We start from the raw sequence: 25,704 nt of genomic DNA on the forward strand, positions 1-25,704 counted from the left end.
AGTCCCAAGGAAATAGGGTGTTGTCTTCTAGTATAGCCGCTGATAATGCCAGAGTCAGGATATCAGATCAGCATTTTGTCAATGAGAAGGGAGTTCTTCCTCTAAGTCCATGTCTCAAGACTCGTAAAATACCATTTAAATATTGCCTTGTATCTAATGACAACCTCCCGACACTCAAAAATAGAGCATCCGCGTACAATTATTCAAGCAGAACCTTTTCAGAAGTCTTACATATTTTGGCGACCATGGTGTCTTTGTCACTTAGCATATGGAAATATCTGACCTCGATACATGTGCGCAATACGTCTCTTGGCCTCTCTACCTAAGCGGTCACAAAAAGACCATCTTGTTGCGTATAGTGCCAATTCCGCTGACAGAGACCTCCACAACATCGCCATCAGTCAACCACTTGGGCGGCTTCATTCCCATAGCCACACCACCAGGGGTCCCGGTCAGGATAATTGAGCCTTTCTCGAGGGTTGTTCCCTGACTGGCAAATGCAACGATCTCTTTAACTCCGAATACCAAGTCGCTCGTGCTTGCTTCCTGGCGCAAATCTCCGTTTACTCTCGTTTGAAGCAGGAGATTATCAGCTCCTCCAAGTATCTGTTTTATGGTTAACTTTGTCCCGTTATTCATCACGTTGCAGCTCACTTACCCTTGGAGAAACAATCATTGGACCCATCGGCGCAAAGCAATCAAATCCTTTTGAGAAACACCACTGAGGGACCTCGCCCGCGAATCTGGGGTCTCTTTGCCAGGTCCGCGCGGATACGTCGTTTGCAGTGGTATATCCTGCGACGTGTTCCAGTGCATTCGCAATGGGTATATCTTTGCCCTCCTTCCCGATCACAATGGCCTTGGAATGGGTTAGCATTGTGAAGTTTATGGATAACCCAACTTGTGACACCTACCAGCTCTCCCTCATAATCGAGTTGGTCATGCTGCGCTATCTTCGGTATGGGGATACCGTTATCCCATCCCGTAACTGACTGAGACGGCTTAATGAAGATGGAGGGATATGGCGGCGGGGCTCTCCCTGTCTCTTTGACTGGTATTGTTAGTGAAAAGAATGACACGACCGCTTAGCTTGGAGAAGCAGAGCACATAGGACGACGTGAGACGGAACATACTGTGTTTGGTGTAGTTTAACCCGACGCAACGAATAACTGGGACGTTTTCCGGACCCAGAGGCCCAAGAAGCTTCCGGACTCGAAAGACCCTGTCTGTTGGTCTTGCACTGAATAGGTCTTGGCCGATCAGCTCACGGGCCGTGAGCTTCTCTGCTTGTAGCAGGTTTGCAAAGTCTTCAGCAGAGTCCACCAGCGCATCACCAAGCCGAAGGTGGTCATCTTCGTCGAGAAATTTTATAAATCGATTCCAAGCCATAGCCATAATTTGAAGTAATAAAAACTAGTTGGAACTAAGTTGCAAAAGGTGGCGAGAGTCAATCGCCTTTAAATGGTCTTAATCGTCCCTGCGCATTGCATGTGGGGCCTCGGCATGCTTCAGACTATTCCATTCCAGGGCCTGACCAAGTATTGTTGCCAGATTCTGTCGCATTCATAGTGAAGAGACATCTATCTTCTACATCCTACCCGACCCCAATGGTACACTTGAGTGTCGCATCACTGGGCCCTTTGTCGCTACTACAGAGAGGGAGAATTGTTACGAAACATATGATACAACAATGAATATTTAACTGCCTAAAATGGTTGTAAAATCTAGCTACTGCGAGATCCCAGAATTGCATGTCACAGATATAACCACAAAGAAATTATTTCTTCAAAGCATCCTGGATCTCCCGAGAAAGACCATCAACATCGAAAGCTGCAATCGGGCGGTCCGCCCACTCAGCGATCCTCGTGACAACTTCCAGCACGGTTTTCACGGACGCAACTGAGTTCCCGATGCCCAGTGTAGCTTTGATATGGCTCTTTGTCTGCCTTGTCGCGCCTAATGCTGCTATCGAGGCGGCAATAATGAGATGGGATTCCTGCGGCTGGAAGACTTCCTCGTTCGCTTTCGAGATCAGATAGCCCCATGTGACAACAGTTGAGCATGTAACTGGGTGATACACGGTCAGACAAGGCGACAGCCCAAGAACGAAGCCCAGCCAACTTACACAAATCCGTAAAATATTTATCCATCAAGTTGAAAATGTCGGAATTTCCGACTCCACTGTAAATCCGAGAACGTAGGTCCCGGCCTTTCTGGACGTCGTCATCATCAATCGTCGTCTTCCGCAATACTCTGGTCGAGGCATACGCTGGGCCTTTTCGCTGTACGACGCCAATCATTCCATAGCATGCAGGAATGCAAGTTGGCATTCCCAAATATGGGAAGACGATAGTGATGGCTTCTCTCAGACACAGAAAGGCCTTTTCCGAGTCTTCTGGGGTGGCTTCGAACGTGACATCGTCAAAAAACCTTCCGACAATATCTGCACGGCCGACGGCGCAGCATGCGGTTGCCTAGCGAAAGGGGTCGTTAGTAATAACCCGTGATCGAGAAGTTCAACGCACGATGATTGCGTGGCCGTAGCTTTGCAACTCAGGATGCAAAGTAGCTAGCTTGGAGTTGAGACCCAGCAGAAAGTCTCTGTCGTATTTTCGTGATCCAGCCTTGACATTCGTAGAGACATACTTTTTGTCCCATTCGGACATGACCGAGTCGGTGTCCCAGTCAAACATGCTGTCTATCTTCGATTATTGAGCTGGATTACGGGTATGAAGAAGGCGAGTGAGCTGGCCGGATGGCGAGAATTTAGTGTGTAGGGTAGGAGATGGGGAGAGGGCCGTGTGCTTCAAGCGAGCCATCCGAAACAAGGTGGGCTCCCCACACTCGATCGAACGGTGGGGGAATGGCGGTTGTGTGGGGACGCTGTCTCTTTGGCTGCTGGGGAATAATATGACAACTGGTATCTAAGGCCCCATGCCACATCAACATGACAATTGGATTCTAGCTAAAAAGAATATAGCGCATTCTTGGGTTCTAGTAATGCCCCACGGACGGTTTCTAATCCTTGTGGCGAAAAGTGGCCTGGTGTAGCTGGCATCGTCGGCCTATTGCCCCACCATGAATCCTCATTCATACCTGATTCTGGATTGACTATTACATTGAAACCAAACCGTTACTCGGAGTATGCTTTCTTAATATCGTTGCAATAAACGTTCTTGCCGCCTGGCTTTAAACTCTGTCAACATTCATCACCAGGCTCATACCAAACACAACTTTTCGGCGTCAGTTCAAAGTCGCCATCTATTCTGCTGTTCTGCAACACGCCACTCTAGTCGACTCCCAATCAGTGCCAAGCCGCAGTGCACATCATGGAAAAAACCCAAAAAGTCTCGGCATTTCGGGAGTACATTCCCCCCCAGGATTCCCAGAGAAGCATCGAGCTTGCAAAATCCGACACTTATGAGTGGGCCAAGCTGCGCTGTAACGAGCCCTTCATGGTTGGGTGGATGCAAAAATGGGACAAACTACTCAATGAGCCCTACAAGGGGATATCTGTTGACGGTTCTGTCATCTCCAATCTTTACCGCCTAGGTGAGGAGTCCGAGGACCTCGGGGCTCCTACGTCCGAGATGGTGGAGGCAGCACAGAGTGTGCTCGATATTGCGACGCCGGAGCAAAGAGAAGCCCTGTGTAAACCTATCGACGCACCGGAATGGCGGTGCTGGATCAATCCTGAGATATACATATTCAGGAACGGCGTTCGCCTCGAGGAGGTTTCAAAGGAATTGGTCGACGCGCTGCACGCACTCATGCGGGCAAGCCTGTCCCAGGCTGGGTACGAAAAGGCGGTCGGGTGTATGAACACAAACCAGTTCCTTGGCGAGGTCGTCAATGGCAAACGAGTTCTAAACAGGGACTCTTACAACTTTGTCATTTTCGGCACGCCTTCTGAAAAGGAGCCATGGGGCTGGCAGCTTTACGGCCATCACCTCGACTTGAACGTGTTTGTTGTTGGGAAACAGATGGTTGTTTCCCCCGTGTTTTTGGGAGCAGAACCCAACGTCATTGATGCCGGACCATATAAAGGCACTGAGCTCTTTACTGATCAAGAGCTGGTGGGCTTGAAGTTGATGCAATCAATGGATAAGGCTGAACAAAGCCGAGTCAGGATTTTCAACGAATTAAGTGGTCCAGAGTATCCCGAGTCGCGCTTTCATCGCGCTGATCAGCGACATTTGGGAGGAGCCTTCCAGGACAACAGAGTGATTCCGTACGAAGGCGTCAAGGTGACGGGGTTTTCCACATCTCAGCAAGACTTGGTCCGCAGACTTCTTGTCTTGAGTCTGAGCTACCTTCCAGAGAAAGCGCTGGCTGTCAAGATGAAGGAAATCTCGCACCACTGGGAGGACACGTATTTTTGCTGGATCGGCGGGTGCCAGGTGGGAGATGCCTTCTACTACAAGGTGCACTCTCCTGTTGTCATGGCCGAATTTGACCATCACAGTGGGGTGTTTTTGAATAACAAAGTGCCCTTGCCCTTCCACATCCACACTCTGGTAAGGACGCCGAATGGCAACGACTATGGCAAGGAACTTCTCAAGCAGATCGAGCAACGGCGAGATAGCACAGCATGAGGGAGTAAGCAGGACAAGAATATTGGAAATACGAAGGATCCATTATTCGTCTGACTGTGGGATGGGACCGGAAGGATATGGAAACATTCCTCATCTCTGCCCGTAGCTGCCTCAAACGCAACTAGTAGCAGGGCTTGATCTTGAATAAAATGAGCATTCTCAATGTACCTAGTTGAATCATGGATATGAACCTTGATGTGTTGTGCAGCAAATCAAATGCAAATGATATCCATCGCAGGGCGAGCGTCCATGACCTGATGATGCAGTTTTCCATCCTGGTTGTCGAGAACAACGGCTGACGGAAAGCCAAGAAACAAGGGCCGCGCTTTCGCATGGACGGTTTTTATTGCGATTGCTGTTCATGTCGGGGATTCCGGTCGATTCAAAGATTTTTCCGATGAAATGCGCCACCGTTGCACTTACAGTATGACCCCGTGGCCACCCCCTCGGGGATTCCGTTACTACGAGCATGTCGCACTTGGAAAACGCGAGGCACCGCCAACCTTGCTCATTTCCCCGGATTGTTGCGGAGCATCCCCCGGGTTTTCCATGTAGCGCCGATGACTCCATGCGGCACAGGGCTTGGGCTAACGGCATCCAAGCTGTCATCCCCGCAGGATCCGGGGCATCATCGCCTACAATGCTTATAAAGGCTGCTACGATCCATTAGAGAGAATTTGAGATAAACCCTGCAGTATTGTAGGATTTTGAAAGATATTCGTCTTTGCTTCTTTCCTCGCTGAACAATGGATGAGAAATCAGGCTCCAGTCACTTGGAAAGTGGGACACCTGAGATGGTGAAGGCCCTTCCAGATGGCATTCGCAGAGACGCGGGCTTGGTTCTGGACACTGAGGGCCTGGATGGCCAACTGTCGCTTAAAGTTGCCGCTGATGGACATGTATGACCGACTCGTTCCCAATTAATCCCGATGCTAATGTGCGATGGGTCAGACGGTCCTTCTTCCCCAGCCGACCGATGATCCCCGTGATCCTCTCAACTGGTCCTGGAAGCGGAAACATCTTCTGCTCCTCAGTGTTGCCTGGGCCGCTCTTTGTACCGATTTCACTGCCGCCGCCGGAACAGCCATAATCTTTAACCAAGCAGGTCAATGGCACATATCGCCGAATCGAGCCAATGACCCGAACGCCATATTGGTCTTGTTCAAGTAAGATCATTCCCTGGCTAGACAATTGCCTGGTTGCGAGACTAACAAGCCGAAAGCGGACTCGGAGGCCTCGTCTGGGTGCCCCTGAGCTCCATCTGGGGCCGAGCTCCAGTGCTCTTCTGGACTACTATCGCAGGGTTAGCCGTCAATCTCGGCGCTGCTGTTGCAGACAGATACTCGGTCTACTTCGCCTTACGGGTTCTTTCGGGTTTGTTCCTGACCAGTGGCCAAACCATGACCATTGCCTTCCTAAAGGACCTTTTCTTCTTCCACGAACGCGCCCGAAAGATTGGCCTCTGGGCAGTGCTCTACGTCGCCTCGCCGTATCTCGGACCATGTCTCGCCAACTTCGTCATTTCCGCGACGCACCATTGGCCCGATATTTTCTGGATGTGCTCTGGTGTGGTCGGCTTGCAACTTATCCTGGTCCTAGCATTCGTGGATGAGACGTGGTACAATCGCGACTTGCCAGATTCGGAACAGCCTCCTCGACAGAGCGGCATTGTTGGCCGGCTGATGAGGCTCACGGGGATTTGGCAGATTCAACATTCCAACTACTTTCACGACACTATCCCAGTCTGCAAAAGATTCTTCGCCACCATCACCAAACCTTCGTTTGCTCTGATTTGCCTCTCCTAGTCAGTGCACTGCTTCTGCCAGCCCCGCCGGTCTAGAAAAGCTGACCAAAATCTAGTTTTCTCACCTTTGCTTGGGCCATCGGGGTTAATATCTCGACGAACTTGCTCTTCTTCCAACCCAAGGAAGCCGGCGGCGCCTATGGATACACTACGAAAACAATTGGCTACTTGTATTTCGCCAACATTGTCGGCGTGTTCTTGGGCGAAATCTTTGGACATTACTTCAACGACTACATGGCGCACCGCTACATCAAACAACACAAGGGAGTCTTCAAGCCGGAAGTGCGCCTTTGGACCATCTACATCTCCATCGTTTTTATGGTGGCTGCTCTCATACTGATCGGCCAGTCCTTTGAGAATGCGCTGTCCGTAGTAGCAGTGATTTTTGGCTTGGGGATATTTGCTTTCGGGGTCATGACCATGTCTGTATCGGTCACGGCTTATGCCCTTGACTCGTATCCCAATGCACCGGCAGAGCTGAGTTGTTGGCTCAATTTCGCCCGTACCGCGGGTGGATTTGCTGTAGGCTACTTTCAGCAACCGTGGCTGGAACGTGTAGGTGCCGATGCGAGCTTCGGTACACAGGCTGGGATTGTGGCCTTTGCCGCTATTCCGGTGGTTCTGGCGCATATTTACGGTGCTTCGATGAGACAGAAGCATGGCCCGCTTGATTAAGAGAGGATTTCGATACTTCTTTAGTTTTGGGAAGAATTATATGAGTAGTGGATTACTTGGCAATAGTTGATTGTCCGAGAGTCAATATCTCAGTGCCTATCCGGGTCATGGACTTGAGAATCTTAGTTCATGTGACTAATCGAACTTTTGCCTGGTCTCTCGAGGTGAGCAGGTTTCCGGTGCAAGGTTAATTCATGGAACTTCATAGAACTCCTCACGGAACTTAAACAGTTGAAGCAGTAAACCTCAGGTGCGATAATTTGGTTACGTTGACTGTCCTCAAGCTTCCCCTCTGAGGGTGCCAGCTCATGGCCTTAAATCGTGACATCAAGGGATGATGATATTTCTGTAGAGAAACGTGACATCCGTGACAGATTCCTTGAGCGTTAGTCCTGTGGCTCCGTATCCGAGCCGGAGTCATCCCCCGTGGATCAGCAGGGATCCGAATCCGCCTCTCAGGGTTCCCCCGGTACCAATGATGCAGACGGTGCGACGCACAAGGTTCTGATCGAAATGAATGTACTCGGTTTTGCAAAACTAATCTCCATTAGTGGTGACGGTCAGGATGACCATGCATTCAGTACTCTCTAGATCAGGGAGCCCAATATTTAAAGTTGCTGCATTTTTACTGTACACTGTACAGTTACCAAGACCCAAGTCAGGGTCTCGAGCTCATCTTTGTCCATCTCCGGATTGTGCCGGCAACTTGCTTACCTTGAGGGAGCAGACAGAAGTTAGACTAGTTCAATCTCCGGATTCCTATCTAACTTTTCCGCCCCATTTGTAACCTTGATGAAGTAAGAGTCATAGATCCGACGACCCAACCTCCAGAGCGCCCCAGAAGGTCGTTTGCCGCAGACGGCAGGGCTGAAGACAGAAGGGTTGAATTAAAATTTATGGCAAAACTCGGTGTGCAAGAACTTTACCACCAAGCCGACGTTTGCCTTAAGCCTTCGATTCAACCCTTCCGTCTCCAACCGTAGTGTCTCCAACCTTACTGCCTGAAGTTAACGAACTTGCTGCCCGCACATAATGACCTCGCTATCGGAGAAAGGAAACTTTAATCTGAGCAATATAGTATAAGAAGACTGACATCCCCCGTGGTCTACACATCAACTTTCAAACCTGCAAAACATCTTCCAACAATTATCAAATCCATCAAACGTCCACAATGACGACTCCAATCATCCACAGAGCCTTCGAGAAGGACACCAACAGAAGCCCCACTTACCGCAAACACAAAAGCGCTTGGCGACATGGCATTCCAGCCGGGCTTACACACATCACAACCAACTCTCACACCCACTTCCAACTGATGAGATGTTCCCATTCCGCCTCACGATACAGACCGGTGCTGCTAGGTTGCCATACAGTCTCCATCCCAGCGGCAGACCCAGATCTCAAGAGATTTTGCCGCAAACAACAGGGCAGGCTCGAAGCCCTTCGAGACGCAGTCGCAAGCAATGTGACCACGCTGCTAGCAATCGGAACTCTAGTCAGCCCGGTCTACACTTCAAGTCCCGCTGCAGTGCAGTACACCAATCTCACAATCGAAATCATGCCATCAACAAGAACTGTGGTCGGCCCGGCCGACCCTACGAGTCCCGCTGCATTGCAGTATACTACCGATGGAACGACTACCAATACGATTATGCTGAGTCGAGAAACAAACCTGTTATCAGCGCTGGAGCGAGTCCAGTGCTTCAAAGACCCGGCTGAAGCTGAGGCCCGACTGGCCTTGCTCAGCAACATCGATCGGATCAACATAGCGCGGCTAGGTTGCCGGGCCGTCTCCATTACGGCCGACAAGAAAGGTCTGAAGATTTTCTGCAGACATCAACAGGGCAGGCTGAATGCCGTCCGGGATGCAGTCGCAGGCAATGCGACTACAGAAACAGATGAGAAAGAGCTTGAAAAGCTAGGCCGGAACAGAGCGTGGCTGCTAGAGCTATCACACCAACTTCCAACTGAATAAGATGTCTGCTTTCCGCCGAACAATACAGACCGAAGAGCTGTATCCGAATTATCGGTATCTTCACAGCTTCCATTTCGACCTATCGAATTAACCCAGCCCTTATTACAAAGCTACAAGTTGCAGCTCAGGAGTCCGGACTCGAAGACGTCGAAAACAGCAACGATGCAAGGGGCCAAATGTTCCTAGAAGAAATTGGCCGTGATGTATACGACCCCTGGTTCCAGGAGCTGTTGAGTTGCGTAGGGCTGGTACGGATGAGCCGGCTAGGCAGGAGGGCGGAATCGAATGACTTGGATCCAAGGGCGTTCTGAAGGTTGGGTCGTGGGAATTTTCGGTGCATTCATCAAGGTTAGAATGGGTCGAAAAAGTTATCCGTTGGTCACGGAGGGGATGGGCACCACAGCCAAGTAAGGGCCTCGTGTCGAGTAAGTGACCTGGGCACGAGGTCCTTAGTTGGCTGTGGTGCTCGTCCCTACCATGACCAAGGGTAGACAAAATTCCTGCAGCTGCAAATAAATGAGCATGAAACCCACATATTGGCCTCAGCAACTATAGCGTGCAAAATGAAAATACAAGTTATATCTGAAATCTATCTGTCTTTCCCGATGTTGTTATCGACATGTCTTACACGGAGAAAGTGGACTGGTCTTGAATAAATAGCAGTGGCTGTAGGGGCCGATTTGCGGTGGCACACTCATGCTCATACACGATTGGAGTTCCTGAAAACCATATTCCCAGAGTATAGTTGAGTTTCCTGGACGACGAGTTTTCTTGATAATGAGTCTTAAATAGGATCTACTTGAGACATAATCTGATCTATCTCTCTCGCACCTAAAACCTAACATATCATTATTCTAGCTCTTGAACCCTTACTCTCCTTCTCTTATAAAAAGTCCGGCACACAGCGTTCATCTAGTGCCCCTTTATGCTCATCATTCCAAATTGTTTCCTTTCTTATGATAAATTATTCACTTCCTCCCACTCAGCTAGAGCTTCCGCCTGTATTACTGCCTGTGGATGATTTGCACCAAGGACCCGCTCTTGCAGAATAACACACTTTCGCAGGAGGGCTAGAGCATCTCTAGAGCGACCTTGGTGTTTCCAGGTAAAAGCCAGGTTGTACATGCTGTTCCATGTATCAGGATGCTCATCTCCTAGCACCCTTGAGCAAATTCCTAGTTCCTTCGCTTGTAGCTCTTCTGCCTCCTTCCATCGGCCTTGGCTCCAAAATATCGACGCCAGTTGAGCCATGCTGCTCAGTATATCAGGATGCTCATCTCCTAGCACTCTTAAGTGAATTCCTAGTGCTTTTGCTTGTAGCTCTTCTGCTTCCTTCCATCGGTCTTGCTGATAAAATGTCGACGCCAGGCCGGTTATGCTGATTAGTATATCGGGATGCTCCTCCCCCAGTACCTTCATTCTTGTTTTGACTGCTTTTTTGCTCAAAATCTCCGCCGCTTTATAGCTTCCTATAAAGACTATATACCGAGCACAATTCGTCAATAAAGCCGCCTACGATTCTATATCCTTCTCTTATAGCACCTCTACTAGTATTGAATTAATATGTGGCAGTAGTATCTAATAGGTAGGCTAGGTCTTGAATTTACTATTTAGAAAGTGTCTTAATATAGTTTATAGAAGCAATTATTTCTATTAATTTATATTATTAACTATAGATAGCTAGATATAAATATAAAACTACACTAAGAGATATATTTTATATATATCCCTCTTTGCTGTTATGGATGTGAGTAAGTAGTTATGGAGGATGTTTAGATTATCCTTGAATTTATCGTTATTCTTATTATTCTTAACTATATTTAGATTTTCTGCTAGATTGTTCTTATAGTAACGGAGGATAAACTCGGGGATATTTTATAAATTGAAGAAGCTTATAAAAGAAAGTAAGTTAGCTATAAATAGTCTCTTATAGTATATCTAATTAAGGGTTACTTGCTACATCATAACCACAGAGTTGGAGATAGTGGCATTCGTATCTATATCTCCTACTAGTTTATTCCGGAAAAGCTGAAGGCCTGGGTGTGATCTATGGCTGCGATCCTGTAGATAGCCTTATGGATACCTATTAGCTTCTTAGCGACGTCTATGCTGCGCGAAGTGATGAGGATGATTCCATTGCGGCGTTTCGGTAGAAAGACTGTAAGTGGCTGTTATATGCTGAGTGCAGCAGGGTTCTCGTCTGCTGGATGGCATGCTGCCCCATCTCTACCCGCGCTTTATCAAATGGATTGGATAAGACAGCTTTAGTGACGATGGAATTGCTTGATTTTTCTATCTATTGAAGGGCTAGGGATTGGTCTTTATAGATGAGGATGAGGTCGGCCTCCGGGGGCCTCCGGGGGCCTCCGGGCCCGAGGTCCGGAGGTCTGAGACTGGAAGACCTACCTGCCGGGCCTTGAGACCTAGTCCAGACCGGATTCCTAGCAGCCGGCTTGGAAGCCGTTCCAGAGATCGTAGGATCGTCAGTTTCATAACAGGTCAGACTCCAACAGTCCCTATCAGGCTGTCTGACACGCTTGAATTAGGGTAGAAAAGGTTGACGTCGTCAGCATTATCCAAGACCATCAACCACAGGCCAGCTTCCTCTCTTTATAGCCAGTCCCAAACTAGCCCGACTATATCAACGCCGGGATCATTTCGCCTCGGTAGTTGTAGATTGTCTGCGATAGAACGGTACGCCTCTTTAAACTTTAGCTTCGAACTTGCGTAAACCTAGAAGATACTAGTTTGCAGTAATATATCTCAGATATAATATATAAATTGAATAGCAAGCTGCGATTTACTACGGCTAGTTAGCTTGAATATCCTGCATAAATTTATTAATTACTCTAGCTCATATCCAAATCTGCCTATACCTACAAGAGCCATATAACTGACGGGGCTTATATATTGTTTCTTTATTTATATTATAATATCAGGTTAGTCAATAAAATTAGAATTATATTTAAATAGGAAGCTAAAGTACGGCTTATAAGCTATTAATATATCTCTTTTAAGTTAGAGCAAGATATCTTTAATCCTCTACTATATATTAAGTAGAATTATACTATAAAAACAATCTTATTAGCCTACTCTATCATACTCTATATATCCGGATAATTACTCACTTACATTTAGTCAATTTGCAAACCTAGAGTAATAGTCTATTTATAGCATTCTAGATTAGAGATGATATTGCTAACCTCCTTGCTATCTAACGGCCACTTAAGGGCACGAAGTCCGAAACGGCACATCGCCTTGCGAGCCTTCCCCGGGTCTAGCCTGCTCTGCAGCTAGACCAGCTCAGATGTACAGCCATCAAGAGAGTCGACCAGTTTTCTTAAAGTCGCGAGCGTTTAATGATTCTGGGTATCAAGCAGATACTGGACACCCTGGAGGGTTGTGCCGAGGTCGTCCAAACGGCTTCGGAGGCGTGTGATGTCGGCCCTGGCGTTTCCGACAGCGGTGGAGTACTGGAGGCAGAGGACGGCGACTTTGGCGGACAGTTCGACGATTGCGATGACGCTTGCAGCGAGGCCCACAGCTTCGGCCATGGTACGCGATAACGCACTGGTCGGGGAGCGGTTTCAAGAGAGTCTTGGTCGCGCCTTAACTTCCCAAGGTGATGGAGGAGGGGCTCTGGCAATAGTGCCCAGGTGAGTGCCCAACAAGGCTGTGCTGTGGCTGAGGCTGAGTTGCGAGAGCCTGATCTTCTCGGGCTGATACAGAAATATGCCTCTGGACGGAAGAGCATCAGAAAATCCGCCATCTTCCTCCTTGGAGACACTGTTAACGCCACTAAAGAGGGGTCAGAGGAGTTTCAGAGTTATACGAGCGTCCAAGTGTAATTTTGAAGCCATACCTACGTATCAACCCGGATCCTGGGCAACAGTGATTTGTCTGAGAGTCGATGTCTCAGCGTCTATCTTGTTGTAGGCCTGTGGATCTTAGGTCATATCACTTCATAAAATGTTTCGGCCCTCTTGAAGAAAGGAAGCGGTGAATCCGAGATGCAATATCTTGTGAAATACAGTTTAGTTGACAGTCCCTAATCTTCTTCTGCGGAGGTGCCGGCCAATGGTTCAAATAGGGACCGTAGGGGAGCTTGATAACTTCAGACATCAACCATCGATCGAGCATCAATGTTGAAATTATGTCTGTAGAGAAACGAGACCATCCTGGGTCTCCTGACAGATCACTGAAGAGCCTTTCTTTTCTGTACTATGCTGTATTAACGCCGTGGCTGGCGATCAGTCGATTGGCATATCTTTCGCATCGCAAAGCCGGGGAAAAAATAGAATTCGGTCAAGAGTATCTGTACAATTGTGTTTTCTTCTTTCCTTGTGAATTTACGCCTCTTGGGAAAACTATCGCGCCGTGAGGTTGTCCCCTTAAGACATGTGCTAAGGGTAGATCATTTGATTGAGTAGGTCGAGCGACTTGTCAGATGTTTATTTCATGATGTTTTTGAACGGCCGCGCGACTGTTGAAACCACCCGACTCTCGTCGGTGAGACTTATCATTGGTACTGGTTAAGGAATGATTAATTACGTCAGGGATGATGTTTATGGATGGTGAGACGGCTAACCCGCTTCTTGCACGATAGTAGTATTACTCTAAGTACCAAGGAATTATAAATAGCTATGAGGTATGAAGAAGTCTAACCACCCACACAGACATTGTATTCTGCCCACAGGTTTTTACATATTGGGCCGCACTGAAGAACGGGATTTATGGATCGCCAATTGTGATACCAACCTTTATTTACCTGTTGGTTGTTCACGCCTTGGCAAATCAGGGCGCAGGGATACAGCCCGCAGCGGACATTTCGGCATGCAAGGCCAAGGGCCCTAATGCATACATGGGTGGTCGATCAAGCTCATTAGCAGCTCGTAAACGAGGAACTCTAGGGGTGGCAAAATAGATTAATCACACGGTTATGCTGCCCTTAAATTACTCTTCCAAACGGAGCGACCTCCTTCACTTCCTCCTCCATCTTCATCTTTACCTTCTCATACACCTCCCTCATACACCACCATGACTTTATCACGCCCACGCACATACACCAGGGCTCAACCAACTGAGGCGGACATCCTGGCCGCCCTTGGCAGGTACCGTGCATACATTGCCGAGGCCAACCATCGCGCCATGTCAGCTATTCTTCCAGCGATTGAGACAGCCCATATAGACGATCCCGACCTTTTTGAGTCGCCTGAAGAGGAGGAGGAAGCACGCCTCGACTTTTTTGACCGTCTCATCAACCCGCCTGACAACACGCAGCCGCCCATCGAGCGTCCGTCCGACATCCTTACGCATTGGGACTTGGTTGTGTCGCAACTCTCCCTCGACGGCACCTCGGTGAATGCCGACCCAGAATGGCGGGCTACCAAGCGCGACATGTATCGCTCAGCCATCCTCGACGGCCTTGGGCGCCTCGAGTGTCCCACTGGACAGTGGAACTTGCCTCTTGATTTTGAGATCCTGATGCGGCACGTCGACAGTCTCGAAGGGCATGGTTGGGCCAAGCTCCGAGACGAAACGGAGCGCCTGATTTTCTGGGTAGGCTGGGGGGGACCAGGAAGTGGCACAGAGACCCACGAAAAAATTCAAAAGAGGGTTCTGGCGGGGCAGACCATCGTCGATGCGACTGCATTCTACAATTACGATGTAGCAGGAGGATGGCTCTCCGGCGTGGGAGGCGAGTCTGCCGTCTACGTGGCTTACACCCGGCCGAAGGGGAACGAGAGCCAAGGTTGGTCTTGGCGATATCTGGTTACGATGGGTCAGTTTGGCGATGAATGCTTTGACGATATTGTGGGTGTCCTGGATTGGTACAAGCACCACTCTGAGCTTCATGAGTCTGAGCTCGAGGTCACTGCCGCGGAGATTTTTGCACCTTGACTGATGAGACGATTGACGCGCTGCAACTGTGGTTTTTTCTACTCGAGACTTTCCGATAGCAATTGCCATAACCCACGTAGGGAAATAACCAATACAACTTCAGTTCCATATGGCCTCGCATACATGAAGGCATTGTGGAACAAGACATGACCCCAGCACAGCAAAGCCGCCGGTGATACCACATGCCAGTCGATTCCCGATTTATGACCAGTCCTCCGTCTAGCTAAAATGCAAAGGGCATGCATCGCCAAGAAGCCGCCAAAAGTCAGGCGTTCAAACCAGAGTCCCCAGGCGTTTCGCAGCCGTGAGAAGGACAGCGGGGACGGTGGCATGTCCAGCTTTTGCCCGTAGAGCCTTTGCCATTCAAATAAGGAGGCGTGGGCATTGCTGATGCTAATAGCGCGCTGGAATCGCCCAGATAAGCTTTTCCAAGCCGCGAGAACCCTTGCTGCTGAACCTGGGGTCTGGCTACTATCGTGGACCAAGTTACCTGTTTGCCTTTTGTCAGTATAGCAAATATGAGGATACCGACGCGTTCCTACGACGATGACGCACCTTCAATGGCCCAAATAGTCGAGGTACATTTGCTGACAACTCGTGTGCAACTGGCTTCATACGTCCTGTGGGTATCTTCCTCAATTATACCGTTGTTTGTAGTGAGCCCGTTTGTACGGAATGTCGTGGCTAGATAGCATTCCTTGTGGGGGTTATACAGACGGAAGCCTGTGTCCCTTTCGGGATCGTGTTCGAGAATCCAAACAGATGCTGCGGATTTTTTTGGCGTGCATTCCAACCCAAAGTCTCTTGAATAAACCATCCTGCTCATCATTCCCGTCCCTGTCCAACATTTCGTTAATCGAAGTCGAGTTTTGATCTTCGACTGTGCCCAAGTATCGACCATCTATCCGACTCCGGAGGTAGACCAGCGCACCGGGCCAAACATGACTTTGTACAAATTCGAGCTCGTCTTTGTCAAGCTGGTCCCCTGGCGTAGTTGGTTCCTCGAGCGCCCACGGATACCGCGTGCCGAACGGGTCTGAAAAGAAAACGCCGTTCTGAGTCTCGGCCGGATCCTCAGCTTCAGGCTCGTCCGGGTCCGCCCAGAGGAAACCAGCATTGGGAACGTAGAGAGAGAGCGGAAGATATGGAATTAAGGCATGTTTGGGTATGTGTTTTCCGTGCTTGGAGAGGTCCAGTGAACTCAACGTAATAGGCTCCGATTGGTACAGGACTCGACGTGAGGTAGAGTCCAGAAAATGGAGGTTGTAATTGCCTCCGGCGGATGTCTCCGAGTATGGGAACAAAGCATACACGGATAACAAGACTAGTAAGGGCAGGCACACAGCCCGGATTAGAGCAAAAGCCAAGTGGCACGCCAGTCGAGCCGCAGAGAAAGGCCGAGAAGAGGAACTCAAAGAGCAGATGAGCGGGGCATCCAAGGCAGTCCTGGTCAAAGTGCGGGCTGTAATCACAGCATAGCACAATAACCAGTCAATGGTGTTGCAGCCCAGTGCTCCGGCGACAATGACAAGAATTTGGCCCGCCCAACCTGGCGTTAGTCTTGGCATCAGGGCGAGGAGGACAAGACATGCGGCTAGCGATGATGAGACCTCTAGAGGAGACCCGCTTTGTAACGTTGGATTCCCATTCCGAGACAGGAGGATGCCGAGCCAGACCATAATCGACACGTCCCAGCCCCCACGTTGCAATGACCCAGGACGTTTGGGGCCACATGAGGAATCCATGCCTGAGTTCCAAGTGATCATATGCACCATGATTTGCCGGCACGCATGGTCGACCAACAATAGGGCCCAGGCGGGAGAAACGGTCCTCAGGAAATAAGACAGGGGCGGGAATAAATCCACCGTCAGCTGGCCTCTGCCGAGGAACTTGGCGAGCACTCGGTGTCGGCTATCAGCCTCAGAGTTTGTTTTACCTCTCGCAAGACCAAGCCCGAGGAAAATGATGGAGATGGTGATTAAGGTAATGGCGAAGCGGGTAGACCTGTCGTCTTCAATGCAACGGCGGCAGCGAGCTAGCCGAAGAGCAAGGTTATGCTTCAGCATGTTCGAGTTAGAGTTGGAGTTGGACTGCCGAGGTCTGGTTGAGTTAGGATGGTTTGATGATGTTCCAGTCGTTGTGACTTCAACTCACGAGTACTTACTATAAGACTTGTACCCGCATACACTGGAGAATCAGCAGACCCCAACAGGGCAAAAGGTCCGATTAGGTAAGATCCATTCACCGCGGTGATTTCTTGATCCAGATAACCACTCTGTCGACTAATTCAATTTAAGCCGTTGAGCGGTGATCCTTTGTGGCCGGGACAGCCGAGTTGTTGATGCTGGTTGCCCCCTGTCTCCATGTCGTCGTATTCCCCCACTATCAAAGCTCACCCCCCACCCACACGCAGGTACATTCTTCTTGGCGGTCGGGGGCTAACCGAATGGCTATCATCCGATGTCACTGCCAGAGGCCGAGAGGTTGAGCCAGCCGTGGTTGGGCCGGGCGGATGCAGGTTCAAATTGCGGATGTGACAGTGTGTTGGTTGCGATGGGATTTTGCTTCGCCGTGCGGATGCTCGTTTAAGTCATAATACATGTTGGCCAAGTGTGGAATGATAAGAGACAAGATGGACAAAAAAAATGTGCAAAGGACTTGAGAAGCAAAATCACGAGTATGCGACAGATGTAGTTATGATATATAAAGGTTCATCTGGCCTGGGAAATAAATCCACAGCAGAAAGGCAAAGGATCAGAAGTGACGATGGTGCGCCTTTCGTCCCTGCTGCTTGCTGCCTCCTGGCTTTGTGCCCCGAGTCTTGCTCGGCCCTGGAGTAACGACACCAATCCTGGTGCCAATGGTACTCGAACGCCCTACAACAAGACCAATAGCACTAGAATCTCTCAGAGCAAGTCTAGTAGCACCGAAGTCTCTCACAACAAGTTCCATGGCACCGAAACCTCTCACAGCAACGTCGGTAGCACCGAAACCTCAAGGCCACTTCGACTACTTGCAGCTGAGGAGTGCAAGACGGTCGAGATCAAGTCAGGCGACAGCTGCAGTGCTCTTGCCACGAGATGCGGCATTTCTCCAGCCGACTTCACCAAGTTCAACCCAACCAAAGGCTTCTGTTCAGCCCTGACCCCTGGCGCCAGGGCCTGCTGCAGCAAAGGTGAACTTCCTGACATCCGGCCCAAGCCCAAGCCCGATGGAACTTGCGCCTCATACACAGTGAAAGAAGGCGACAACTGCGCCGAAATTGCGGCCAAGCATGGCCTCAAACAAACCGACATTGAAGAGTTCAACAAGATCAAGACTTGGGGCTTCGACAACTGCGCGAACCTTGGTTACCCCATCAACATATGCCTGAGGAAGGGCGACCCGCCGATGCCGGCTCCGGACTCAAATGCCCTCTGCGGTCCTACCAAGCCGGGGACAAAGCCTCCGGACAAATCCAAGAATGAAACCCTCGCCGATCTCAGCCCCTGCCCCCTCAACGCCTGCTGCAATGTCTGGGGTCAGTGTGGCATCAATGGCGACTTTTGCGTCGAGACCAAGGGCACGTTTGGCAACCCCGGAACAGGTCCGCCGGGCTCAAACGGATGTGCCACCAACTGCGGCCAGGACATTGTCAACAACGAAGAAGGGCCGTCCCAGATTCTCTCAATCGGTTATTATGAGTCGTGGAACATGGACCGCCCATGCTTGAACATGAAGGCCAGGTCCATCGCAAATATGGGCTCGTCGTATACACACATGCACTGGGGCTTTGGCACCGTCTCCGAGAAGCTGGATGTGGGCGTCAACGACACGTACGGGCAGTGGGGTGACTTCAAGCGCTTGAAGTCTTCAGGTATCAAGACGATCCTGTCCTTGGGCGGTTGGGGTGACTCAACGAGCCCTGAGACATACGACATTTTGCGCAATATTGTGAGCCCGAGTGGCAGAGAGCATTTCACGGAAAGTCTGGCCAAGTTTGCCAACGATCACGGGCTTTCTGGTGTCGATATTGACTGGGAATATCCAGGTGTAAGTAAATACGACACTCTCACTTTTCAAGTCGACTCATTGCTTACTGCAAGCTTCCAACAAAGGCACCCGACATTCCAGGTATCCCAGCGGGCCAGAAGGACGACGGTAAGAACTATCTGGCCATGTTGAAGCTGCTGAGAGGGAAATTGGACAAGAGCAAGACGCTCTCCATTGCGGCTCCCGCCTCTTACTGGTATCTGAAACCCTTTCCCATCGACGAAATGGCTGAATACCTCGACTACATCGTCTACATGACATATGACCTACACGGACTATGGAAACAAGTGGGCCCAACCCGGGTGTGAGAAAGGCAACTGTTTGAGAAGCCATGGTAAGCCAGCCTTGGTACCCAAGAGTGCAACTCCAGATCGTTGGACAGCTAACACAAGAGCAATCAGTCAACCTCACGGAGACGTACGACGCGTTGTCTATGAGTAAGTATTCCGGGCCTTGATGCAACCTTCCTCTTCCCAACCTCGACCTAACGACGAGAAACTCGCAGTCACAAAAGCGGGTGTCCCCAGTAACAAGATAGTCGTGGGAGTTAGCAGCTATGGCCGGTCTTTCAAGATGTCCAACGCAGGCTGTAGGGGATCCATGTGCACGTACGATGGCGCCTCGACGGCTAAGCCCGGCAAGTGCACCAAGACCGGAGGCTATATATCCAATGCCGAGATTGATAGCATCATAAAGACGGTCTCGGTAGCCAAGAGCTGGTACGATGCAACCGTGGATGCTGACTTTCTAGTATATGACTGTAAGAAGCCCCTCCCCCATCTCGGGAGCAACTGACGATGCTAAGCACGACCAGCAACAGAGTGGGTCTCGTACATGAAGGAAGGGACCAAGCTATCACGCGCCAGTAGGTGGCAGAACCTCAACTTTGCAGGTACAGTCGACTGGGCGGTAGATCTACAGGAGTTCTCCGAGGACGACGGCTGCGCGGGTGGAAGATGTGACGACGGTGACGACGGCAACGGGGGTTGCTGTATGTGGGACCCGACATATATACCGACAAGAAGCCCACCATAGAGTGCAATCCGCCGTGCCAGCTCATCCTGCCACCGTTCACCCTAGCTTCACCGACAACCATCAAATTCCCCGACATGACCACTTCGCTCGAGGTGGCGTGGACAGAGACGAAGAAGACGACAGGCGCCGACGGCAAGGTGTCGACGTCATCGTTCATCTCCCCCGTGGTACAGACGACGACGCTGAAGATTCCCCCAGTGACGACAACAGCCATTGATCTATGGAACCACAACATACCCGAGGGGAGCAAAGAGACGCTTCTCTGGCTAACATGGAGCATCATACCGCCACCCTTTACCATTAACAACGATCCCAACCCAGAGAATAAGACGGGCGTCACCCACTCAGCCGTGACGAGGACCATTTACCCGCCGCCGTGGCCGTATTCTTTCAAGACGCCGACGACAACGCCCATCTCGACGGTCACACACGGCACATCGACGCTACACTCATCAGTTCACGTGGCGACACAGACAGGCAAGCCGGGGCCCAAGTGCACGTCCAACTGCGGACACAAGTGCATCACCTTCTGCCACACTCCCTGCGTCCCTGGCTTCTGTCCCCCGGGCAGTCTCGGGGGCGGCGATAGTGACTTCTGGGACCCCTCGGACCCCAACCATCCGCCGGGCCCGCCCCCCGGACCTCCCGGGGCCCCACCTCCGGCCGGCGGAAGTGGAGACGCTTGCCAGCCCGATGTGAAGATGGACACAGGTCTATGCTCCAACGGCAACTATCCCATCTTTGATCCCGTCAACTCGGCCGTAAGGTGCGACGTCCCCGCCGACGAGATTGACGATGTCATAACGGAGTGTCAAAGGGAGATAGACGAGAACTTGGAGGAATCCAAAGCCGACGCTGGGCAATCCGACACATGCTGTGCCGTCGCCAAATCGAATGTGTTGGACACAGGCAACCTTCAGATCGCTGCCGCGGCAAAGGCCAAGGCCAAGTCGTGTCCTATCAACCCCGACTTCCGCAACAACCCGCCGCCACAGGGGCAAGACTACCACAATGTCTTCACCTGTGACTACAACCTATGGCCCAATCTCTGTGCCAACGCGCGATCGGCTATTTTGAAGCGCGGCAAGCCATCGCTCCTGACTTACTCGACAGTAGCTGGAGGGCATAATCATGTTAACAAGCCGTGGTACGATAACAAGTTTCGGGGTAAGACGCCCAAGAGCGGGGGCAAGAAAGACATCGGCCACGGCTGGGCGCTCAGGGGCTGCCAGGTCGAGGAGTACCCCTTTGCCAACGGCGACCCGATCCGCAATCCCAACATCAGGCAGTGGGACCAGCAACGCGTGCTTCGTCTGATCCCCGGTGAGGAGAACTCTGATCACGGACTGGAAATAAAGAAATTCTTCCAGGAGGCTGGCAACGGCAACGGTCACAACGCCGACGGCCTGATATACTCGATGAAGTTTGTGAACCACCCCACGGGCATGACTGACGACGACTTCTACCTCGGCTCCGACACATCCAAGAACTACTGCGCTCAGCCCTACGGCAATGCCTACATCCTCGTCAACAAAGCCGATGTCGCTCCTGGCGAGCGAGCTTGGGACCCCTGGTGGGACGACAAGCTCATCAAGAAGACGGTGCGCTACTACACTAACTCTAAGAAAACTGCCACCAGCAGCGATGTTGCACATATTCCTAGCATTTACTGTCACTACCCGTCCCCCGGAAACCTGGAGTGGGATGAGGACCAAAAGAAATGGGTCAACGAGATCAGCCCGCTCCCGAAACAGGACAGGAAGATGGGCAACAGATACTACGCCTGTGACAACTATTCAGGATATAAGGGGCCAGATGGATTGCCGCCGATTGCAAAAAAGACGAAGCGGGGGCCACTGGAGGACGACACGATGATGACGAGGGATGTTGATGTTGATATCGACATCGATCAATACAACGACACCTTGAACATCATGTCGGAGGAGACGGTGAAAGACTTTGAGGTGCCTACCCTCGCTTTTCCTCGACCAAGATACAGCCGCGCCCTCATGCCTCGAGCTGGCCGCGGCGGCAGTTTCCTGGATCCAAGCGCCTTCCTCTACCTAGGGTGCGGACAGTCTGAAGACATCGACCCCTGCGCTGATAACGACAATTGCTATATCGACACGCTTAATGATGGCGGCGTGGGCGATGATGGCAGTTGGGGGCCTGATGTCCCTGGTGGTAACGGCGGTAATGGCGGCGGTGATGATGGTGGCGACGACGACGGTCAACCGTCCGGCTTCGATTGGGGAATTAGATGGTCGGCGAATGTAAGTAACCCTCTTCCCCCTATCTCAATACTATCTCTGATACTGACTCTTTTCTTTTCTTCTTTCATAGGAATGCAAGCAGAAGGACACGTCAGTCACAGCCAACCAAGCGTCCAAATGCTCTCGCGTCGACGTGTCATCGCCCAACTTCCAAGTCACCAGCGCCCAAGGATTCACAAAGCCGGGTTACAAGGCCTGCTTCTATTCCAGCAACGACTGCACCGCGAAGAGTGATAAGGACTTTGCCTCGATGAGCGGAGGGGATCGTCTCAAGGACGACTCCAAGTGCGTCTCGCTGGGGGGGCGGACAAGGTATTGCTTCGTACGAAGTTGTCAAGGACGACGAGTGCTCAGGTGCGCCTGGTCACCTCGCCAAGCCGGATCCGTCCCAGAACGTGAAGCACTGCTATGGATCGGGTCAGAAGACCGGCTACGGGGCCATTGTGGCGGCCGCCGAGTCCTTCTGCCGCGACGTGCGCGACGATGATGTCCAGGGGCCCGTCTGGTCCGACTACGAGCTCAACGGAAAGAAGCAGCCTTCGAAGGGCTACCACTTCAAGCTCACCTTCTCTGTCTACAAGGATTGCGTCTGGACTGCCAACTACGACGAGTGCATCCGCTATATGCGCGTACCCATCGACAGCTGCGACTGCTCCGCCAAAGCGAACAAGCAGGGTAGCTAGGTAGAGAATAATAGTATTATGGCCAAGATCGATGCTAACAGCGGTGCCTGAGCCATGGGTTGGTCTTTGAGGCCTGGCTTTGATCCTTGTATCAGCGGTAGTCATGAACAGGTACTCAGCGTCACGTTTTAGAAGGAAAACTATTTAAATACCCCTTTCCCTTGCCTTGTATGTCCATTTTAAGAGTAGATATTACAGCACTGTAACATGCGGATAAATTATAACCTTCTTTGAACATCCCCACCATCTTTGACAACAACCCTCGGCCGAGCGACACTCAAACGGTATGTTGAACTAGGAAAAACCGGAATACGTGAGCTCTCTAGAGGAGCGTTCCACTTTTGCAGTTTACACGGTATCTCAGCTACCCTAGATAACTGGGTTGGGGTTGTTTTGATCCAGAAGGCGGTAGCACTCCGTCTTGTCCCATCGAGAGATTGGCGAGGACTTTGTGCCTTCACGGCTTTAATGAAATCAGCATCATTATCATCATCGTTCAGTCCAGAAGATGAGTCCCCCCTTTGCAACAATAAAGTATTGCCATTTGGATAAAAACTGAGCAGTCAGCCGTCATAAGACAACTACTCAGGAGCACTACATTAAGTCGATCTTCTCCAATCTTGAAATATCATCTCCAATCACGATCACTTCGCTGGTACGCTTTCTCGCTGACGTAGCTCGATGTCACTTCCCGAATCAGTATGGTCATCATCCTCGTCCACATTCGTCTCTTCAACAGTCCGCTCCATCACGAGTTCATTTATCTTCGTAGATCCGGAGGCACGGACGTCACATTTATCACGCATCCAGTCCCGCAAAACCCTATGACTCGTCATGAAGAAGATGACGGCATTCCAAAGCCCCTGGAGTGGCATGACGGCCACCATTGCAACCTGGTAGGAGGATGGAGGGTCGGGACCTTGTGAGCTGCGGATGCGGTTAATGGTTGCTGGAGTCCACGAAACGAGGACGCTTAGAGTAAATAGAAATGTGGTGCGTAGATATGCCCGTTTCACAGGGTCTTGGATATGGAACTTAAATACAAACTTCTTGGCTGCTCGCATAATTCGTCGTATTTGGGACATTTTTTCGGCAGGATTGCCTGCCTTGGCAAACACCTGGGTCGAAGAATATATATTGGGCACCTCCTGCGGCGGGGATCCTGAAATTCGAAATGTTGAATGCGTTGGTGTCATATTCGGCTTCACGATAGGGGAGGCTGGCGCATGAGTGACGAAGACTTCGGTGACAATTATCGGATGTGCGGAGTCCTCGCGACTTGATGGTGGCTTTGCCTTATGTGCCTGCTTAGCTGCGTCCATAGAAAGGAACTCGAAATGAGGAATGAAGAATAATATCCTACCTGCCCATTGCTGCTTGTGTCTTGGATCTGTGAATGCGGAAAGTGGCGTATTTGGTTCCTGGAGTGGAAGATTCGGTACCCAACGATGATGTTTAGGGCCGCTGATCCAAGAATACAAACGGATACAAAGATATAAGACGTAAAAATGCGAATATTTGCCCAGTCGTCACGAATCCAGCACCAGACCTGGGTCAAATGATCAGTGTGAGCTCTCAGAGTGGGGAGCGAGCAACTCACGTATGTTTTGCCATAAACTGGTCCACGGGTTGGATCAGAGATAAATAGCAAGGTCAGGGCGATGGAAAATGGCCCTCCAAAGCAGACCAAGCAATACGGCCACATATGGAAGGAGTTTGGGTTCGTACGGAATACGATAACGAGGAACGTATTGAACGACATTCCAAGTGACCACCAAGCATCAGACTGCATAAACCTGTGTTAATAAGTCAGCATTTTTGCTGGTGGCATCAAGGCATGTGTATTCAATTCGGGGTCATGCTAGGAGGAGGCATGACTAACATATGAAGCATGAAGCTCTGCGTCCTGCAAAGGGCAGAGTCTTCGCCGCGTTCCAAGCCATCCCTAGCGATGATACAAGCGATGCTTGCACCGAGATTGGCAATGCTTGCAAAGACAATAAAAGTGTTTCGGGGATTGCGAACGCGCGGCACGAGCCCGTATGCAATGAAGATCAGCAGGACGGACACGAGGCTGATGCAACCTCCAAGCCGCTCCAGAAGTGCCAGCGTTTGGGTCTGTTCCATTGCCATGGTGACGTAGGCTCAGCTCCGGCAGGGATCAGGTGCCAGGCATCCCAGACGTAGACAAGGGATCAAACAATGCGGGGAGGGAAACACGCGATGCGCTCCTCTATGTCCGCTACAGTGTAATGGGGCAGGTAGTCGGGCTCGCCAATCGGGGAGGTATGGTGCGAAACACGAAAGGGGAGCAAGTTTTTGAATAAACTTAATCTTTGGGACGAAAGTAGAAGAAGGGCTCCGCCATCTATATGATGGATTTCGGTGCCTGCATCCGTATCCTTGCTATCGCGTGCAGCAAGGCACAGAGACGGTATAGGTGGCAACCGTTCTTGGTTTATTGGTTGGGTGAATGAGCCAACAGCCATCGGTTCGACTCAGTTGAAGAGCAAACGCCACCATCCATCCCATCCTCAGCTTCGCACCTCTTGCGCTCAACCTCGACGCTGGAGAGCGCTCAGCTCAGCACCCTGGTTCAATAGCCTGTGGCGAAGCGTAGCTCTCCGGCTCCCAAATCCAGGCTGAAAAGTTGGGGCAAGGCCGCAAGGCACTTATGTGCCAGCTCATCGATGATGATTTGTTGAAGGATCAAACGGCTTTACCACTTTTG

At 50.7% G+C, this 25,704-nt stretch overlaps 9 protein-coding genes across 9 annotated transcripts; 5 read left to right on the forward strand and 4 right to left on the reverse strand.

Moving 5' to 3' along the window:
- Positions 1-330: 330 nt before the first annotated feature.
- Positions 331-1,395, reverse strand: BGZ61DRAFT_341194 (uncharacterized protein; the record flags this gene model as incomplete). The annotated part of the gene is made up of 4 exons (XM_046239382.1): positions 331-606; positions 659-859; positions 915-1,051; positions 1,134-1,395. 4 exons carry the CDS (start codon positions 1,393-1,395, stop codon positions 331-333), a joined length of 876 nt encoding a protein of 291 aa, XP_046111380.1.
- Positions 1,396-1,777: 382 nt separating this feature from the next.
- On the reverse strand, positions 1,778-2,693 carry BGZ61DRAFT_490209 (uncharacterized protein; the record flags this gene model as incomplete). Its single annotated transcript, XM_046250308.1, has 3 exons — positions 1,778-2,067; positions 2,126-2,474; positions 2,526-2,693. The coding sequence occupies 3 exons, from the start codon at positions 2,691-2,693 to the stop codon at positions 1,778-1,780; spliced, it is 807 nt and encodes a 268-aa protein (XP_046111381.1).
- Positions 2,694-3,329: 636 nt separating this feature from the next.
- On the forward strand, positions 3,330-4,595 carry BGZ61DRAFT_341122 (uncharacterized protein; the record flags this gene model as incomplete). The annotated part of the gene is made up of 1 exon (XM_046239377.1): positions 3,330-4,595. The coding sequence occupies one exon, from the start codon at positions 3,330-3,332 to the stop codon at positions 4,593-4,595; it is 1,266 nt and encodes a 421-aa protein (XP_046111382.1).
- A 746-nt stretch (positions 4,596-5,341) lies between these two features.
- BGZ61DRAFT_472908 (major facilitator superfamily domain-containing protein) lies at positions 5,342-7,074 on the forward strand (the record flags this gene model as incomplete). The annotated part of the gene is made up of 4 exons (XM_046248395.1): positions 5,342-5,494; positions 5,547-5,761; positions 5,818-6,399; positions 6,456-7,074. 4 exons carry the CDS (start codon positions 5,342-5,344, stop codon positions 7,072-7,074), a joined length of 1,569 nt encoding a protein of 522 aa, XP_046111383.1.
- A 1,171-nt stretch (positions 7,075-8,245) lies between these two features.
- On the forward strand, positions 8,246-9,049 carry BGZ61DRAFT_527528 (uncharacterized protein; the record flags this gene model as incomplete). Its single annotated transcript, XM_046253116.1, has 1 exon — positions 8,246-9,049. The coding sequence occupies one exon, from the start codon at positions 8,246-8,248 to the stop codon at positions 9,047-9,049; it is 804 nt and encodes a 267-aa protein (XP_046111384.1).
- Positions 9,050-10,003: 954 nt separating this feature from the next.
- BGZ61DRAFT_341408 (uncharacterized protein) lies at positions 10,004-10,519 on the reverse strand (the record flags this gene model as incomplete). Its single annotated transcript, XM_046239400.1, has 1 exon — positions 10,004-10,519. A coding segment is annotated over one exon (516 nt), but the record flags the coding sequence as incomplete, so codon positions are not given.
- Positions 10,520-13,981: 3,462 nt separating this feature from the next.
- On the forward strand, positions 13,982-15,070 carry BGZ61DRAFT_442225 (uncharacterized protein). Its single transcript, XM_046244697.1, has one exon. It carries the CDS (start codon positions 14,087-14,089, stop codon positions 14,948-14,950), a length of 864 nt encoding a protein of 287 aa, XP_046111386.1. The 5' UTR covers positions 13,982-14,086; the 3' UTR covers positions 14,951-15,070.
- A 3,270-nt stretch (positions 15,071-18,340) lies between these two features.
- BGZ61DRAFT_490212 (glycoside hydrolase superfamily) lies at positions 18,341-19,290 on the forward strand (the record flags this gene model as incomplete). The annotated part of the gene is made up of 2 exons (XM_046250309.1): positions 18,341-18,982; positions 19,048-19,290. 2 exons carry the CDS (start codon positions 18,341-18,343, stop codon positions 19,288-19,290), a joined length of 885 nt encoding a protein of 294 aa, XP_046111387.1.
- Positions 19,291-23,617: 4,327 nt separating this feature from the next.
- Positions 23,618-25,106, reverse strand: BGZ61DRAFT_490213 (uncharacterized protein; the record flags this gene model as incomplete). Its single annotated transcript, XM_046250310.1, has 4 exons — positions 23,618-24,277; positions 24,337-24,522; positions 24,574-24,769; positions 24,856-25,106. 4 exons carry the CDS (start codon positions 25,104-25,106, stop codon positions 23,618-23,620), a joined length of 1,293 nt encoding a protein of 430 aa, XP_046111388.1.
- Between the last annotated feature and the right edge of the window lie 598 nt (positions 25,107-25,704).

This window comes from Ilyonectria robusta, assembly GCF_021365365.1.
Source record: "Ilyonectria robusta strain PMI_751 chromosome Unknown BGZ61scaffold_2, whole genome shotgun sequence".
Lineage (NCBI taxonomy): Eukaryota > Fungi > Ascomycota > Sordariomycetes > Hypocreales > Nectriaceae > Ilyonectria > Ilyonectria robusta.